Below are 18563 nucleotides of genomic sequence, written 5' to 3'. Positions count from 1 at the left end.
GGAACATTGTAACGTGTCTCCGTTCCTCACTGAAGCCTCAAAATGTTGACCGACTTCTGTTCTTGGCAAAAAACCTTTAAGCAGCTGGCTGCATAAAAAAAGGACTTTGTTCTCTGTTGTGGTCCTGCCATGGTCAACTATCATATTGTCATGTCAAGCGTTATATTTTGTTAATATTTGTGGTTTACATTTTAAGAAACATACCTATTACCTACCTCTCTCATCACCTTACACACGCAAAGAATACTGTTCAAAATGTTATTGTTAAAGTATTGTAAATATTAAATATTCTGTACGTAAGAGTAGACAAGTGAGACATTTATTGTTTTTACGTTCAGTCTCAACTGTTACGAAGTTGATGTGCAGTTAATAAGTGCAATAAATATTTATATTGGGAAAAAATCGTGATCTCAATTCTAAGCAAAAGAATCGTGATTCTCATTTTATGGAAAATTGTGCAGCCCTACGTACAAGTACTGAAAAATTATTTCCTAGTACTCACCTATCATGTGACTGGAGAGCGCAAACTCCGCTCTTGACGTTTTCCATCAAACACTCATTAAAACAGCAACCTGCGGGTATGTTAGCACACTCATTCCCGGCTATTGACGCCAGAATTAAAGACCGGATAATGGTTGTAGTAAATCATTTCTCCAACTGCTGGCACAAACTGGTTTTACATAAAAGTATAGCCCAACACAAATTTAGCTTGAGTTTTTTTTTTAATTTTGGGTATCAAGTCACATCAGTTGTTTCAAAGCCTGTTGACCGATTTAGTTCATATTAGAAGCTTCACGAGCAACTGGTGTAAAATTATCTGGACTTTTGGGAGAAAAGCAATTTAAGAGCACAGATTACGAAACAGGAGGATTAAACATGAACATGGGTTAGAATTCGACTGAGGTAACTTATGAAATGAATAAATAAAAAACATTCATGTTGAAACAGAGCATCAAAGGTAATCAAAGAAAAATAAAAACTTGACGTACATATTTATAATTTCAGCTTCCTGAGTGTAACATTCAGGATTACTCACTGCAGGTCCGGAAATAAGAGCTACCTCATCAGATCAAAGTGTGAAATCAGCTGAACTCTGTGGAGCCTGATCAAGGTTTAAGTCTGACCCTGCAAACAGGACTTTGCTGTCTCTTCAGATTCATTGCGATCCAGTGATTTCAGTCCTGCATGATCACGCTGATGATTGCACAGAGCAGACAATGAAGTGAATGTTTTTGCACACTTGTAACAGTGAAACTGTTTATTTGCAGCATGGTATCGTTTGTGTTTGGAGTATGAAGTGAGATTCTTGAAGCTCTTGTCACACTGGTCACAGCTGAAGTTCTCTTCCATGTGTGTACTCTCGTGATCGTTACGACTAGTTGAACGCGAGAAGCTTCTGTCACAGTGTCTGCACTTATATGGTTTCTCTCCTGTGTGGACTTGTTTATGACTTTTAAGGTGACCTGCAGTGGTGAAGGATGACCCACACTGGTCACAGACGTGCTTTTTAACCCCACTGTGAATAAGTTCATGTATTTTTAATGTACTTGGTGTGGGGAAGCCTCTTCCACATTCTTTGCAGTAGCTCATTTTGTCTCCAGTGTGTCTACGTTGATGTAGTTCTAGACTTCGGTGATGGCTGAACGTTTTTCCACAAAGGTCACAGCGAAAGTCTTTCCCACCACCACAGTGACGACAGGGTTGAGAAGTGGATCCATCTGTGTCGCTCTGCTTCTAAACAAAGACAGTGTATGTCAGGGAATTCCTTCAACATTTTTATCCTGAACGTCGCCTGAAATAAAGAGCAGCTCTGCCAACATTCGGTTACTGGGTGAAAATGTCTCATCATTTGTAGGTAATCTACTTAATGGAAAGACTGATTTTTAAACCCCAGGATGCTCTCCAATGTATCCACTGGAGTGTCATTGTTAGATAGAAAGAAAAGGAAGAATCTTTAAAAACATATTTTTTTCCATCATCAGGAAAGTTTCAGAAGGTTTGTGTGAGGTTTGACTGAATATTCTGTACATTACGTTTTTATGTCTCGTTTAGCTTTGAAATCAAACTATATTCAAATAATACTTCAAAATAAGTGCAAGTCTAAAAATATAAATACATACCTCACAGTAACTGCACTTGTAGAGTTTTTTTCTGGTGTGGATCTGTTGGTGTTTTTTCAGGGAACTTGGCTCTTTAAAAGCCTTATCACACAGGTCACATTTATAAGGTCTCTCCTCAGTGTGGGTAAACATGTGGCTTTGTAACTGTGCATCTGTTGTAAACAGTTTGCCACACTGATCACAGCAGTAAACATCATTGCCAGTGTGAATCCGTAGGTGAATATTTCTGTACCCTACATGGCTGAAAGTTTTTCCACAAATGTCACAGCTGTACGCCTTAATTCCAGAGTGGGTAACTAGATGTTTTTTTAAGTTTTGGGACTGGGTAAACGATTTTCCACACAACTTACAACTGAATGCCTTAATTCCACTGTGAATGAGTTGGTGTGTTTTTAAGCCTCCAGCCTGGCTAAAAGACTTTCCACACAAGTCACAGTTGTATGCTTTAACTCCACTGTGGGTGACTTGGTGTATTTTTAAGCTTTCAAGGTGGGTAAAAGACTTTCCACACAAGTCACATCTGTATGCTTTAACTCCACTGTGGATGAGTTGATGTCTTTTTAGGCTTCCAGGATGGGTAAAAGACTTTTCACACAAGTCACATTTGAACGCTTTAACTCCAACGTGGATGAGTTGATGTGATTTTAAGTCTGCAGCCTGGGTAAAAGGCTTTTCACAGAACTCACAACAGTACGGTTTAACTCCACTGTGGATGAGTTGGTGTCTTTTTAAGTTTGCAGGACGAATAAAATCCTTCCCACACTCATCACAGCTGTATTTTTTCTCTTCCTTTCTTCTGTGAGGTTTGTCGGCCTCCTGAGAGCGCTGACTTCTCGCTCCATGTTGGTCCTGCAGTGACAGAGATACAAATAGAGGCAGTGAGTGAAATGCAGTCGTGGAACAAACTGAAACTCCATTAGTGGAATCAAAGATGTCAACAAACACATTGTAGTTGTTTTACCACCACCTTCTGGTGATAGTATCACATTACAATGATGTGCTACAATGAAGAAATATTGATCACTGGATCACTGTTACTTCATTAAAAAAAAAAAAAAACTGAGTTCAACTGATAATAAAGAAAATGGAAAGAAAACATTATTGAAGAAATTGTTTGTTGGGAAAAAAAATATTTCCTGTTTGGAAAAGTTTGAGTTCAACTGATGACATTGTTGTTTCAATGTGTGCTGATAAAATATGATCTCCGTATTTTCTTGTAACTTCTGTGGTTTCTGTTTGTGAATGTATGTATGGAGGAGCCCAGGATGGAAAAGATAAAGCTGTGCACACAGTTTCAATAACCGTGTAACTGAGATATTTTTATCACCTTTTGTGTTGAAGTCATTGTTTCCTCTGTAGTGGCTGAGCTGAGTCCAAATGGCTGAAACTGTTCCTCTGCTGCTCCACCAGACTCTTCTCCTCCTGTTACTCAGCTGGGACACAAAAAGTATAGATATGTATTTTATCACTGACAAGAAGAAGCAGAGCAAATAAACATTACTACACTCAGTGACAACAATACCTATGAAGCTTCAAGGTGAAACCCCAGAAGCAACTACAAAAAGAAAGTCATCAGCTGCCTACAAGAACTTGAAAGGGAAAAAGCCACTGAGCTCCCTGTATACCACCACCTTTACCCAGAGGATGCTGCACCCTGTATATATGGACTTCCATAGATACACAAAGAAGGAGTCCCACTCAAACAAACTTACACTTGATACAGATGAAACTACAGTTCCCTTTGATGTAATCTCGCTTTTCACTTCCCATTTTCGGGGTCAAAGCAGAGCACAAGCGAAAAAGGAGCGAAGGCACACACAACAGCCATGGTTCGTATTTGCTGAGTGGTCGGCTGCAATGTTCGATCGCACGACCGGCAAGAGAATAAGGTTGAAAATGGTTTATCTTTTCATTCTTTCCCAACCTGGAAGCAACATGAGGCAGCTCGTGTATCGATGTTACCAAACGAAGGCGTCTAGCCTGGATAGCAGCTGTGAGACGAGCTCCAGTTCTCTTCCATCTCCAAATATCTGTTGGTGCTCCAGACATTTTCATTCCGGTAAGTTCTAAATATGTTCATATCACTCTTTATAGTCGATTAGTTTTATTTTCGATGCGCTCTGAGCTCATAGCAAATTAGAACAAACATCCTACCGAGTGATTTTGCAGAACTACCTTCTATTTATAGAGTTGCTAATTATTTGGCATTATTGCAGCAAACCAGCCAATGAAATGGATGAAACATCATGACTGGGTTCCAGCGCTACACAAGGGACCTGCTTCAAACAAACCACCATGCCAATCAGATTACTTCTTCCATGCGAGGGTGAAGAGGTGACCCTACTGGATAAGATGGTGAAGGTTTGCTGCAGTTTTGGTGAACAGTGTGATAATAAAACCAGATAAAATGAAATTTGCTCCTGTTAAATATTCTTAAGTCTTGTGCTGTACAAAGAGCGGTAATTTTTCAAAAGATACAGTAAATAAAGTAGTGTTAGTAGTGGGTGATGTCATGTAAACACTGTCATGATTTTGTGTAAACATTTTGTCATTTGTAAACTATAAATGACTGGATTCTACATTGTAACTGATGTGATTCTATAAAGTGGTTTTAATAATAAAAAAAGGCAAAAATTAGTTTGTTTCTTTATTCAACTTTTGAACAGTGGGACTCAGTCAGTACATATTCAGTAAATGCTAATTATTTACATGGCAGTGCACTACAGGCATAAATCTAGACCCCTAGATAAACATTATGGCATTATAGCAGTGACAACTCCTCCACAGTAGCAGGTGGGATTTTTCTTTTTTGAGGACGGCTCCTTTTACCTGTCAATACGGATGGTCTGTTTATGTTTTGATCAAGAGCCTTTTTTGGGCAGCTGAAGAGGAGAGGTCTAACTTATGGCCAACCTCTGGCTGTATCTTGGTCATATTACCCAGCAAAACCCAGTATGCTGATTCATCATCTGTAACAGTCCTTGTGCCACGATCAACGCTGTTGCTTCTACATTAAACAGAAGAGCAGCGACATGGGTGCTCATAATTCATACATAAAGCACACTGTCGATTTTTAAGAAAATTAAAAGGATTTTAAGTGTGACTTTAAAGTGTGTAAAGTACACTATATAGAAGAAAAGAATAAACTATATCGTCATATATATCATTACCGCACATGCTTCAAATTATACCGTGATATGGATTTTAGACCTTATCGCCCAGCCCTAAGTGAATCCTGCTAATGTTGTGTTATTCAGGATTGTAAACCGAGCAGTATTCACTGGCTTTCAATTTGTTGCGTTTGTGGATATATTACTGAATTTAATTCTCCATAAAATCATCCCATTCTCCGTAAGATTAAGGTCTACCATTGAACGGCATACATTTTAAAGTAAAGGCTTTAAAACCGAGTTAGTACAAACATCATAGAGCTGGGCGATATATCGAGTTTTTAAAAAATATCGATATATTTTTATACGAGATATAAGATGTGACAATATCTTTTATATCGATATAGTCTATGTTACGTTATAACTATACTTGTGGAGCCGCAAGTTTGCCTCTCTTTTGTCTTTAAGCAACATTACTCGGCTTCGCCCCTCCTTCACTGAACACAACTCCCCCTCCTCCCCCATCGCTTCACCTGCAGGAAGCGACAAGATGGACACGGCAAATCTCCGTTAACGAGTTACTGCGCATCGCCCCGTGCGTGGGGCTGGACGCCGTCAACGTGTTAGCTAGCTAACCACGCTAACGAGCTAACCACGCTAATGCCATGCACGGCCTGAAATCCTTTCATTTTCTCAAAAGTTGACATATGTGCCTTATGTATGAATTGTGGTTGTGCTTGATGACCGCGAACCGATTTTATGTGGTACACGGCGCTCAGCAATCTGTCAAAAAATGTTTTAGTACGACTTTGCTAAGCTACGGAGCTGCACTGCTTGATGGATTGTCGGAGCAGTACGGCTACCGAGGAGCCTCGCGGAGTAATACGTACTGTGCTTCAACGTAATATTACCCTACTGTGTATAAGGACCATAAATGGCACCTGTTAAGAGACGTGGTTACGAAGAGGATTTCAAACTCAATGCTGTCAGTCATACAGTAGAAGTTGGGAACAGAGCAGCTGTGAAATCTGTCTTTGTTACTATGCTCAGCATCTTTTAGTTTACATTTTGACTGCACAATTGTGAGCTTTTTGTTATGCACAAAAACAACATTGTTTTCTTTTATTTATGGAGCATTATTATTTAATAAATGCTCATAATTTATTTTTGAGTAAATTTTATGTACATCTATGCTCTATGTTAATAGAAGTGCATGTGTGACATCTGGGACACAGCTTTGACTAAGAACTCTCTTTTTGTTCTTACTTTATGGCTTAAAAAAATATATCGAGATATATATCTTATATCGCCGTCCAGGTAAAAAATATCGAGATATGAATTTTGGGTCATATCGCCCAGCCCTAAAACATCATTAATGTCACATAACTTTACTGACATGTGGCCACCAGCAATACTTTAAAGTTCTTCATTATTAAACATTTGCACATAAATAAGAGACATAATACTCAGTACTTCCTTTTGAAAGTTTACTCCTCGGCCGCCCACTTCAGCCGTCAGACGTATTTTTGTGGCAAAATTATCCACACCCTCCACAGCGCTATGAATTGTGGGATATATGGGACCATGAAGTCTACACCAGACCACACTTCAAATTTGGGGAAATCGTTGGCGCATTGGTCGACCGCATTTGGAGTACCACTTCAAGTTGGGACAGCTGTCGCCGTGACGTAATCGGTCTCCAAATGCGCACTACGAAGAGTGTGGTTGCTGGATTGGAACACAGCCCTAGGGACTTGCAGCGGAGCTTGGGCCCAGGCCCGGCTAATGATGTCAAAATTAAAGACCGGATTGAAAAACTACTTGGTCTCCGACTGATGGCGTACCACGAGTACGGAAGTACGCACAAGTACGCATAAAATGTCATTTCCGGGATAAAACCGCAAAGGATTGTAGGTGCGAGTGGCAAGCGGTACTAGCGCAGAGAGGCTTTCACAAGTAAAGTAACACAACGATAAAAAGAAACACGAAGAATGGCAAGAAGCTGTTGCATTATTAACTGCAAGAGCCAGTTGCATGACAGCCACTGGAAGCCGACGCGTAAAGAGAACGTTTTTATTGGATTACGACGTGGGAGAGAAATTGTTCAAGCCATGTTTCCGAAGTAACAAAGAGTTGACGAATGTCGACGTAATCGTCACTAGTCGACTAATCGTGGCAGCCCTAGCTGCTACCACAGCAAGATTTGATCGGTTAAGAAAAAGAGAGCAATATCAAAACAGCCACGAAAAGTCCCGCATATATGTGCCCAAGTGTTGTATTGAAGCAATCAAGTGATGAATAACTGTTTTCCAATAAGTTGTTATGATATGGGTTTTTTTATTGCATTGTTGATTATTTTTTCACCGAAGCAGCTAATAAAGCATAATGGATTTTTTTTTTTTTACAATTTCGCCTCTTTTTTGTAAGATTCTATAATAGAATGAAACAATATTGCCAGTTATGAATAAAGACAATAAATTGAATGAATTACGAAATTCATTTTATTTCTATTAGATCTGAAAATGTTGTGTAACACTACAACCTGAAACAACAAATAGATTGTGTTGGCCTGTACAGGAGATAAAGGACAAAAATGTAACAACAGTTGTGAAATGGAATAGTCCAAATCACCAAAGTAAACTGGACCTGGGCTTGTTGCAGGGATCTGAAGTTACTAAACATTTTGTGAGTGTATGAACTCAAACTTAGGACCATATAATAGTAAATATGTGCGTGATGAAAGTCGGGCAGCACGCTAACGTCCTTACTCCACTCTGTATGCTCGTATGGGTCTGACTCTTTCACTCCTTTGATTTTTCCTCCTCTTTTTTTTGCCTTTTCGTCACGTCTGTCTTTGTACGGACCTGCCGTGTTCTCCGTCGTTTTGTACATCACTGTTTTTGGGGCAAATAAAATGCAAGTAGGGATTAAAACCGCAGAATTAATGATTACCGGTGCTGGAAATGCTAGCGCTTGATGCAGTTTTTTGATTTTGTTGCCACCCACAATGCAATGCGCCAAAGTCACGTGGTCTGTCAATCTCTATTGAGACAGGGCCAGAGTGATATAAAACGATAGATGTTTTCCTATCGTCAACCGATATGTTTCGTTATAACGAACAGCCCCACACCGTGGTTTGGACTCGGCGTGGCCGTGGGCCGCTGTAAGCTATCGCGTCGCCATTCCGAAAATATACTGCAATACTCTCTCACTCTCAACGTGTTCACAATAAACTGAACAGACACCGAGGAGAGCAGCAGAAGACCTCATTCAGGAGCTAAACTCAACATGAACTGAACTCACAGTAAAGTTAGCTCGGTGCTTACCTTTAGATGAGCCCACAAACCGAGAGAAACTCCGTGATGAAGCTGGAACTCTTTCCAAACACCGGAAACATCAGACCGACGTGGTTCACGCTGATTTCAGCTACTAGCCAGGAGATAAGGGTGGGCAGGTGGATGTAGATATCGATACAAACGTTGGTAGTGGTTTATGATCGGTACTTCGGTTTTTTTCTCTCCTCAAAGTTCACTACTTTACTCCCGTTTCATGAGAAAGCAGCTCTTTCTGCTCGTCTCCTCTGCGGTACACTTTACTCCGCCCCCTTATTTCCTGCTCTGCTTTTATTCGTTTCTGTGCGGTCACGTGATGGAGCTACGCTGAGAAATCACATTTTTGAGATGAGAGCGTTAGAAAGAGGAGCCCCATGTGGAAATACTTTATGGCTGGAAGTGAAAACACTGAGATAAAAACAAATATAATAACTTCATACTGTCACTGGGTTCAAACTAAAGGAGTGCACACGACAAATCACGAGTGAATGAAACCGTGACATAATAAAATGTTTGTTAAAGCAACCAAGAATGTCATCTTTGTGCTAAGTTTGGTGTGAATCTTTGGTAATGCATGGGGTTTGCTTTGTCTTTCTCGGCTTTCTCACCCGATGGCACGTAGACCGACACGCTGTCGGAGCTCAGAATGGACTGCAATCCCCCCCCCCCCCCCCCCCCCAAAAAAAAAAAGTGCACATGTAAAACTGCAGTGTTAAGTGGTGTGGTTGTAAAATTTGAGTGCACGTGTCTGGAATAGTTGGCAGTATTAAGGATGATTTTTGTTAAAATCATATTGATATGGCCCGTGAATTATTCGTAGATGACCATTAGATTAGTTTGATGGGTTAACACAGAGAGCTGAAGGTATCGTGGATATGCTGACCTTGCTTCGTGGTGTACAGGGCCGTTTACCCCCATGATTAATATTCACAATAAAAATATTAGCCGAACATCATGAAGTCTGTATGTGTTTCATACTGTCGAACAACCTTTGTACAGTTAAAGCCAGCAGTTACTACATGATGGAAACACCAACGTTATTTCTTTTAATAAAGCTTATGTGTTTATACACAGCTCAGGCTCATTATTGAACAAAAACCCAAAGATCAGATGTTAAAGGGCCTGTATTTGTATAGCGCTTTACTAGTCCCAAAGGACCCCAAAGTGCCTTACACGTCCAGTCATCCACCCATTCACACACTGGTGATGGCAGCTACATTGTAGCCACAGCCACCCTGGGGCGCACTGACAGAGGCGAGGCTGCCGGACACTGGCGCCATCGGGCCCTCTGACCACCACCAGTAGACAACGGGTGAAGTGTCTTGCCCAAGGACACAACGACCGAGACTGTCGGAGTCGGGCCAAGGCGAACTCCCAACTCTTGAGCCACGATCGCCCCGGATTAATCGGATTTATTTGCTCTCTCCCCTCCTAAACATGTTTTTAATGTTAGTTATGATTCAGAACTGGCGACTTAAACATTTATGACACATGTGAACATTATGAAATAAAAACCCGATAAATATAACCTCAGTAAATGAAGTCAGTGTACTGCGGGGGTTATGGCAGCTGAGTACCGGGGCCTGCGCTTTGAGGCGAGCGGGTCTCTCGCACGCTTTGCCGTAAGACTGGGCAGACATCTCCAAAATCATCGAAGCACTTTTGCAAAGAGGCTCTATCTTGACAAACCGACCAGATATCTGAAGATTAAACCACTACATTCTCAGCTAAAAAAAATATTCAAATGGTATTTGGTGGCACACAAACAGGGTTTTTCAAAGTTCAGTTCTCTTAGTTTCCACCTGCTGTTTGTTGATATCCAGTAACGCCTTCTAAAAACAACGTCCCCAGGCTAAAGCAATGGTTTCGACTCGATTAGCGTTAACCTTGCCCCCTGGGTTTGATGGGTGAGGTTGACAGATAAAATAAATTCATGGTGAGACATGAAGAGTCAAGTGTGCCAAAATGAATTAATTAAATACACTATTAAATAAGTATTTAAATGTGTCAATAATTAATTAAAATGTGAAATAAATAATTAAATGTGTCAAAAATATTTGTTTAATTAATTATTTACAATTTTCATTAATTATTGTCAGGTTTTGAGTGAAAAACCTCCTTCCATCAGCAAGGATATTGAAGATAAAAGGTGGCTGGGGTTTTTTTAGCATGACAATGATCCCAAATACACCACCCATTTTGATAAACATGTTATTGCAAACCATTGTACGTGATGGCTTAAGTTATTTAATTTCACTGAATATGTGACACAAGTTAAAGTAACATTATATTTTTATGTTTAAGACACGATGTTTCTAAATGTAACTGCCTTCATTATAATTAGTTCTCATGATGTCGACGCTGAGCGATCCTGATGGTGAACTTGGAATCTGGTCTTAGAAGTCTGACGTCATTGACCGTTTCCGGGTACAAACTCCACTTCAGGTCCCAAAGTCAAATGAACACTGCAGCATCATTATTTATTTTCTTTTTCCCCAAGACTTGGTTAATTGCGGTTTTTCTTAATATATATAACTTGGCCTACCCTTTTTAGTTTTGTTAATATTGGCAATAGTGAGAAGTGTTATTGTTGGGCTTGTGAAAACAAAGTGTATATAACAAAGTATTGGGATTAACTTTTGTTATTGACCAAATGCTTATTTTCCATCATTATTATATGTTATCCAAAGCAGTTAGAATCACATTCAGTACAAGTACACCAAGCTACTGTTTTTCTAACAATTACCAATGATTTTAATATCAGAGCAAGAAACTATGAAGCACATTTTAGTTGACTAATGGAAGTTTGTGAGTGCAGACAGAGGCAAAGAGAGGCTCAAAAATCTGGAGGACAGCCACAGCTAGAGTGAAAGAGAACCAACGCTGACAAGCAACCATTCACCACACTTCTGCTAAAGCAGACATGGTACATATCAAATATTTAAAATATTCCCTCTCGCCCCTTGAATGTCCTGCGTAGTATCTTAGTTGTTAGGACTGCGCTCTACTAGACAAGGGTCTCTGATGTTGTTTCTGGGATCTGCTGAAGCCACTCGCCTAGCTTGGGAGTCACCGCACAGAGTTTTCCGATTACCACAGGGACCACTGTTACCTTCACCCTCCACATCTTCTTGAGCTCTTCTCTGAGCCCTTGGTACGTCTCCAGTTTCTCAATTAACTGAATCCACATTCAAGTTTCCTCAATGCTTACCTTTAGATGAGTCCACAAACTGAGACAAACTACTGTGGCAACAGCATGAATCTATACAGAAAAGAAAGAAACAGATGATAAAAGATTTTCTTCCAGAAAGAGGGGCAAAACAAACTTGGTGAGGAGGAGGAAACCCCTCAGACAGACCCAGACCCCTGCACAAAGTGCTTTTCAGAGAAACTAATTTATAGTCCAAAATTTTGTAGTATGACACACTACTACCAGGAGAGTCATCCAATTTCCTCTTTATGTCACTGTACTGGAAGTTACTGCAATTCAGCTAGAAGGTTTTTGTTTGTTTTATCCTTAGAGGAGAGGTCGGCAAGCCTTAACAGAAGAATGAAGAAGAATGTTTAGGAGGAGAGAGAGCAAATAAATCCAAGAACCATTCGGCCCTGGTTTCCATGGAAAAGAAAACACTGGGAGCCACAAATACTTTTTGACATCTAAACCAAAGATATCACTGTATATATTATTTTCTTTTTTTTACCTTTATGCTTTGTATAAACAACTATAGCGCATTGCTTATGAAATCCATTAAGTGCTTTAGAGAAAACTATATTTTATTTATGTAATTAACAAATTTTTAACATTTTGAACTTAACGAAATATTACAAAAAAGTAACACACTGAGTTGAAGCTTTCATTTATATTAATTAAAAAGTTGAACTTAAATAATCCATGTAGCTAAAAAAAACAATATGGTCAGCTGCCATTCTTATATCACCTTTGGGTTTTCAGAGTGTGTAGCAGAGCCTTGATTGGATTGTCTCTGGACATTTTCTCTCGTCTTGCAAGAGTTTGCTGCAGCGTGAGTTGTGTTGGTTTAGAAGCGTGGGTAAACTCTTTGTACTCATTGTCGTGTTGGGCTTTTAGGTGATTGATTAAATTACTTGTGTTAAATGCGCTACCTTTTGAGCCTCCTCTGGACAATTTCGCTGAGCACAATTTGCAGTCCGCCTTTGTTTTGTTGTCTTCATTCACTTTGAAATAATTCCACACAGCCGACATGTCTCGCCTCGCCTTCTCCCCGCTGAGCTGCAGGCGGGGCCTGGGGGTGGGAACTCGGCGCCTGTGATTAACCCCTTACCTGCCGCTCAAACAGACATTTCTCAGACCGGTGTATCGGTCCCCGTTATCGGGGGACTTTAAACGAGTACTTTAGAAAATGTGGTATCGAGGCCGATACCAGACACCGGTATTGGTGCATCCCTACTTACCATAGTGATTATAGTCAGGTATAAGGAGAGTCATTTTCATGACACTGAAAACTCTTAAGCTCAATTTACCCTTCTGTACATAATAATGTCCTTATGGATTAATAAAGTAGTCTGATTAATCTCACTTTGGTTGTTAGAAAGCACAGCTTGTTTGCAGTTTGGAAGGAAAACTCATCCTTTTAGCATCTTAAACACACCCTTTGCAAACTTCATACCTACAGCAAGGTTTTGAGATAAAATTTTATGACCTTATTTTCCTTGAAGAGAATTTCAGAGTTTATAATAAGCTAAGCTACACACTTTATTTTTCACATCAAACTGTTTAGGAAAACACTAGACAGAGTTCATCAAATATAACTAATGCTTTAAGTGTATCAGGATTTCATAACAAACTTCAAATCAACAAGAAAACAGCTGCAGAACACGTGAATCAAAATACATTCAATAACAAACAACATGTGGACTTCAAGGATACCGTAAAGACACTAAAGTGAAACTAGGCAACGACAGGCTTCAAAATCTTTAAAATGGTCATTATTCCCTCTATAAACCAGTACTTTTCAATAATCCAAATTGTAACTTTTGAACCACCAATTCTATATTTGGATATTTTTTAAATATATTTGGTTTTCTGCAAATACTGTCCAATAGGTATATAGTACTGCAGAAACTGTAACTCCCTGCTTACATTTTGTACCTTTTGTACCGAGTAGGAGATGCTCTGTATGTTATTGTACATCTGTATAACAACAATAAAGGGATTCTATTCTATTCCAGCTTCCTGAATGAAACATTCAGGATTATATACACTGCAGGCCCAGAAATCAGAGCTACCTCATCAGATCCAAGTCTGACATCAGCTGAACTCTGTGGAGCCTGATCTCAAGGTTTTTAAGTCTGATCCTGAAACCAGGAGAGGATCTTTCTGTCTCTTCAGATTCATTGTGATCCAGTGATTTCAGTCCTGCATGATCACGCTGATGTTTGTGCAGAGCAGATAATGAAGTGAATGGTTTTGCACATTGGTAACAGTGAAACTGTTTATTTACAGCGTGGGATCGTTTGTATTTGGAATTTGAACTGAGATTCCTGAAGCTCTTGTCATACTGCTCACAGCTGAAATTCTCTTCCAGTGTGTTTGTTCATGTTTGCTACGACCAGATGATTGCGAGAAGCTTCTGTCACAGTGTCTGCACTTGTATGGTTTCTCTCCTGTGTGGACTCGTTTATGCACTTTAAGGTCACCTGCAGTGGTGAAAGATGACCCGCACTGGTCACAGACGTGCTTTTTGACCCCACTGTGAATGAGTTCATGGTTTTTTAATTGACTCTGTGTGGGGAAGCCTCTCCCACATTCTTTGCAGTAGCTCATTTTGTCTCCAGTGTGTCTACGTTGATGTATTGTTAGGCTCCATTGATTACTGAACATTTTTCCACAAAGGTCACAGCGAAAGTCTTTCCCACCACCACAATGATGACAGGGTCGAGAACTGGATCCATCTGTGTCGGTCTGCTTCTAAACAAAGACACAAAGATCGTGTAAGTCAGTCCTTCAACATTTTTATCCTGAACATTGCCTGAAATAAAGAGCATCTCTGCAGACGTCCAATTACATTTTACTGTTTACATTATAACGCTCAGCTTGCTGGACAAAATAGACTCTTCATTTGTAAGTAATCTACTTAATGGAAATGGTTAAACACCTAGATGCTCTACTCTGGATGCTGCAAGATACTAAACCCAAGCTGCTCTCCAATTTATCCATTGGAGTGTGAATGTTAGATAGAAAGGGGAGGAGCTTTTAAAACGTTACTTTTTCCATCATCAGGAGTTTCAATAGATTTGTGTCAGATTTGACTGAATATTCTGTACATGAGGTTTTCATGTCTTATTTAGCTTTGAACCATTGTATACTTCCCTTTGTTTGCCTTATATGACGTATTGTGCAGAAATTTGGGCGCGCGCGCACGCACGCACACACGCACCAAAACAAACCATATTTCGATTCAATTTTTAAATTGCAAAAAAGAGCTATTGGAATAATAAATAAAGTTGGATATAGGGAGTCCACCAACCAGTTTTTTGTAGGATCATCTATGTTAAAATTCATGGACATTATACATTCTAAAACTTTAGAAATAATGTATCTAGTGATTTGTATTTTAAGTATGTTTAAACTAAGAGATGGAAAATATGATTTGAGGGGGTCTTATAAGTTTGAAATACCTAAAGTGAGAACCAATGTTAAGTATAGATGCGTGTCAGTTTTGGGAGTGAAATTGAATACTTGAAGGGACTTTTCGGTTACTGTATGATTGAGTACTTTTATGTAAAACGATAATCTGTGTTCTCCAATAGTTAATTCTGTTCATCTGGACATAACGTTTCTCCCAAGAAACATTTCGTCACTCATCCAAATGACTTCTTCAGTCGCAGCTGACTGCAATTTCCCCAACCTAAAACAGTACATTTGCATAATGACTGAAACCAGCCCACTGAAGGAACAATGGGCTGGGAGGTCAGTTCCTTAATCTTAATTATGCAAAGTCTCATGACCATTGATCAACAACCACTGACCAAAACCCACTGATCAAAGACCACTGACCAATGGCCATGAGTACCATTCACAGAGAGTTGTGGAATGGCTGCAATCACAGCATTGTAAGATGGGGAAAGATGTACCCTTAGGCCCCTCCTCGATTCAGAGATGGTCTTTCCCTTTTCACATAAATGGCCTCCTTGACTCCACACTCAAACCAGCGTTCCTCCCTGTCCAGGATGTGAACATCCTCATCCTTGATAGAGTGTCCACTGGCCTGTAGGTGTAAATAGAGTCCTGGTGAGGTAGCTCTTCTGTGTTGTGCCCTCCGCTTCGCCAGAGGTTGTTTGATTTCCTCGATGTATAAATCCTGGCAATCCTCCTGGCACTTAACAGCGTACACTATGTTACTCTGTTTGTGTCGGGGGACCCGATCCTTCAGGTGGACCAGTTTTTGGCGCAGCGTGTTTTGGGGTTTAAAAGCCACAGAGACCCGGTGTTTAGAAAAAATGTGTCTCAACTGCTCCGATCCTCCTGACACATATGGGATCACTACAGGTTTTCGCTTGGGCAGCGGTTGTCCTTCTCTCTATCAGCTGGAGCTTTCTTTAGGTGCCTTTCCAGCTTTAACAAAAGTCCAGCTTGGATAACCACATTTACTCAGGGCCTTCTTTGGTACATCTTTCGCCATCTTACAATGCTGTGATTACAGCCATTCCCCAACTCTCTGTGAATGGTTCTCATGGCCATTGGTCAGTGGTTGTTGATCAATGGTCATGAGACTTTGCATAATTAAGATTAAGGAACTGACCTCCCAGCCCATTTGTTCCTTCAGTGGGCTGGGTTCAGTCATTATGCTGTTGTACTGTTTATAAGGTTGGGGAAACCTGCAGTCAGCTGAGACTGAAGAAGTCACTTGGATGAGTGACGAAAGGTTTCTCCCACAAAACGCTACGTCCAGATGGACAGAATCACCTTTTTGGAGATTTACTTTCCTGGATGATTGAGAATGCATCAAGACGATAATCTGTGCTGTTGTTGACCAAAATAAATTTCACTTCACTTTCGAAATTAAACTACATTCATTTAATACTTCAAAATAACTGCAAAAATATAAATACATACCTCACAGTAACTGCACTTGTAGAGTCTCTTTCTGGTGTGAATTTTTTGGTGTTTTTTCAGGGAACGTGGCTCTTTAAAAGCCTTCTCACACAGGTCACATTTGTAAGGTCTCTCCTCAGTGTGGGTAAACATGTGCCCCTCTAAATCTTTTGAGTTCACAAAGACTTTTCCACACTGATCACAGCAGTAAACATCATTATTGGTGTGAATGCGCCGGTGAACATTTCGGTGCCCTGGCTGGGTGAACGTTTTTCCACAAATGTCACAACTGTATGGCTTGATTCCAGAGTGAATAACTTGATGAATTCGTAAGTACCTACTGCGAGCAAAGGCTTTACCACAGTGATCACAGCTGTACGCTTTAACTCCACTGTGGATGACTTGGTGTGATTTTAAGCTTCCGTCCTGGGTAAAAGACTTTCCACACAATTCACAGCTGTAAGGTTTAACTCCACTGTGGATGACTTGGTGTGTTTTTAGGCGTTCAGCTCGGGTAAAAGATTTTCCACACAACTCACAGCTGTGTTTTTTCTCTCCCTTTCTTCTGTGAGGTTTGTCGGCCTCCTGAGAGCGCTGACTTCTTGCTCCATGTTGGTCCTACAGTGACAGAGATACAAACAGAGGCAGTGAGTGAAATACAGTCGTGGAACAAACTGAAACTCCATTCAGGGTTTATACGCCTTTTTCAGTGTCAAATTCAAGCACTTTAAGCACTTTCAAAGTCCCTTTTCAAGCTTTTCCAGCCCCCCCCCCACCAAAAGAAAAGGAAGAAGAAAGAATGCGAATTTCAATTCACATCACCTCAGTAAGACCATGTGGGAATAAAAAAAAATCATCCTACGTGAACTTAAACACCTTTGTAACCCCCTTTTGTTAAGACATGGAAAACGCACCACACAAAAATACTGCAAAAGGAAACGATCGCCTTATATACATAGTGTATAAACTCAAAATGCACATTTCACTTACAACTAAAGATGTGAAAATGTGAATAAACCAACTTGTTAGAGATATTCTTCTGTTGAAAAAACAGAAAAATCAAAAGAAATAAATAAGTCTTCTCAGCGGATAATGATGCTTCTTTCCTGTGTGACAAAAAAATAGGAGACCGATGTTTGTTTGTTTGTTTCTCGCCCTATGACAGCTGGGATAGGTCCCAGCGCTCCCCGCGACCCTGAAAAAGGATAAGCGGAAGCGAATGGATGGATGGATGTGTGTTTGTTTTTTAAGTTCATTTCCAATAAATCAGTTTTATTGCTAGCTACATTGCTGTCTGTATTATTGCTAAAGTCCTAAATGATCACCTTTAAAGTGTTTGTGCTAATAACATCATGTACAGTCACACAGGCATGGAGAACAGCACTGGCTGGGAGAGGCGTTAAATAGATCACATAGTTCAATTCAACATATTCAACAAGACTTGAAGAATGCACAAGCATTTACTTAAAATCTTTTTAATTTATCATCTGTGATGTTATTATGTACAATTCCAATGTATTTTGTTCATCTCCCCTAAAGGCAGCCTTAAAGTATGAAATATTCATATACAAATACACGTATAAATGTGTCTACTGTCTCAGTGTGAGCTTGAAGACATTTATAATGTTTAAGTAATTTAATGTGTTGGTGCTGACAATAAACACATTTTGAATGAAAGCCGGGGAACTTTGGTAGCACAGAAACAAGTGGCTATTCTTTGTGAACACATGGATCGGTCCCTCATATTACCATTATTTCACCCAAAGGCACCAAGTTAATACTCAAAAAAGCTGCAGCAATACACACAAATATAAACAGTACTTGGTGACAATTTTGCTTTTAGCCTTTAACCCTCTGGGGTCCAGGGTATAATTGGCTGTTTTTGACTACTTTTGATTTGTTCTCTATATTTCACCTTTAAAAACTG

General features: G+C 39.9%; 2 protein-coding genes across 3 annotated transcripts in view; both read right to left on the bottom strand.

The window, feature by feature from the left end:
• LOC146511875 (uncharacterized) overlaps positions 1-9224 on the bottom strand; it is a 68022-nt gene extending 58798 nt beyond the window's left edge. Inside the window, exons 1-2 of the mRNA XM_085171775.1 lie at positions 8557-9224; positions 3448-3553 (exon numbers count right to left, since the gene is read on the bottom strand). Coding sequence (XP_085027901.1) covers positions 3448-3465 — 18 coding nt within the window. The 5' untranslated portion in view covers positions 3466-3553; positions 8557-9224. The remainder of the gene's footprint in view (positions 1-3447; positions 3554-8556) is intronic.
• LOC146511872 (uncharacterized) overlaps positions 356-18563 on the bottom strand; it is a 69544-nt gene continuing 51336 nt past the window's right edge. The window contains exons 4-5 of one of the 2 annotated variants that reach the window (XM_085171714.1): positions 16658-17254; positions 356-1734 (exon numbers count right to left, since the gene is read on the bottom strand). In XM_085171714.1, coding sequence (XP_085027840.1) covers positions 1114-1734; positions 16658-17254 — 1218 coding nt within the window. In that variant the 3' untranslated portion in view covers positions 356-1113. Of the gene's footprint in view, positions 1735-16657; positions 17255-18563 lie in introns of those variants that run through there. The other variant, XM_085171715.1, reaches the window with a different exon arrangement.

The sequence above is a fragment of the Neolamprologus multifasciatus genome, chromosome 9 (assembly GCF_963576455.1).
Source record: "Neolamprologus multifasciatus chromosome 9, fNeoMul1.2, whole genome shotgun sequence".
In the NCBI taxonomy this organism is placed as follows: domain Eukaryota; kingdom Metazoa; phylum Chordata; class Actinopteri; order Cichliformes; family Cichlidae; genus Neolamprologus; species Neolamprologus multifasciatus.
The sequence above is the reverse complement of the archived record's forward strand: the minus strand, read 5'-3'. Positions and strand labels throughout refer to the sequence as shown.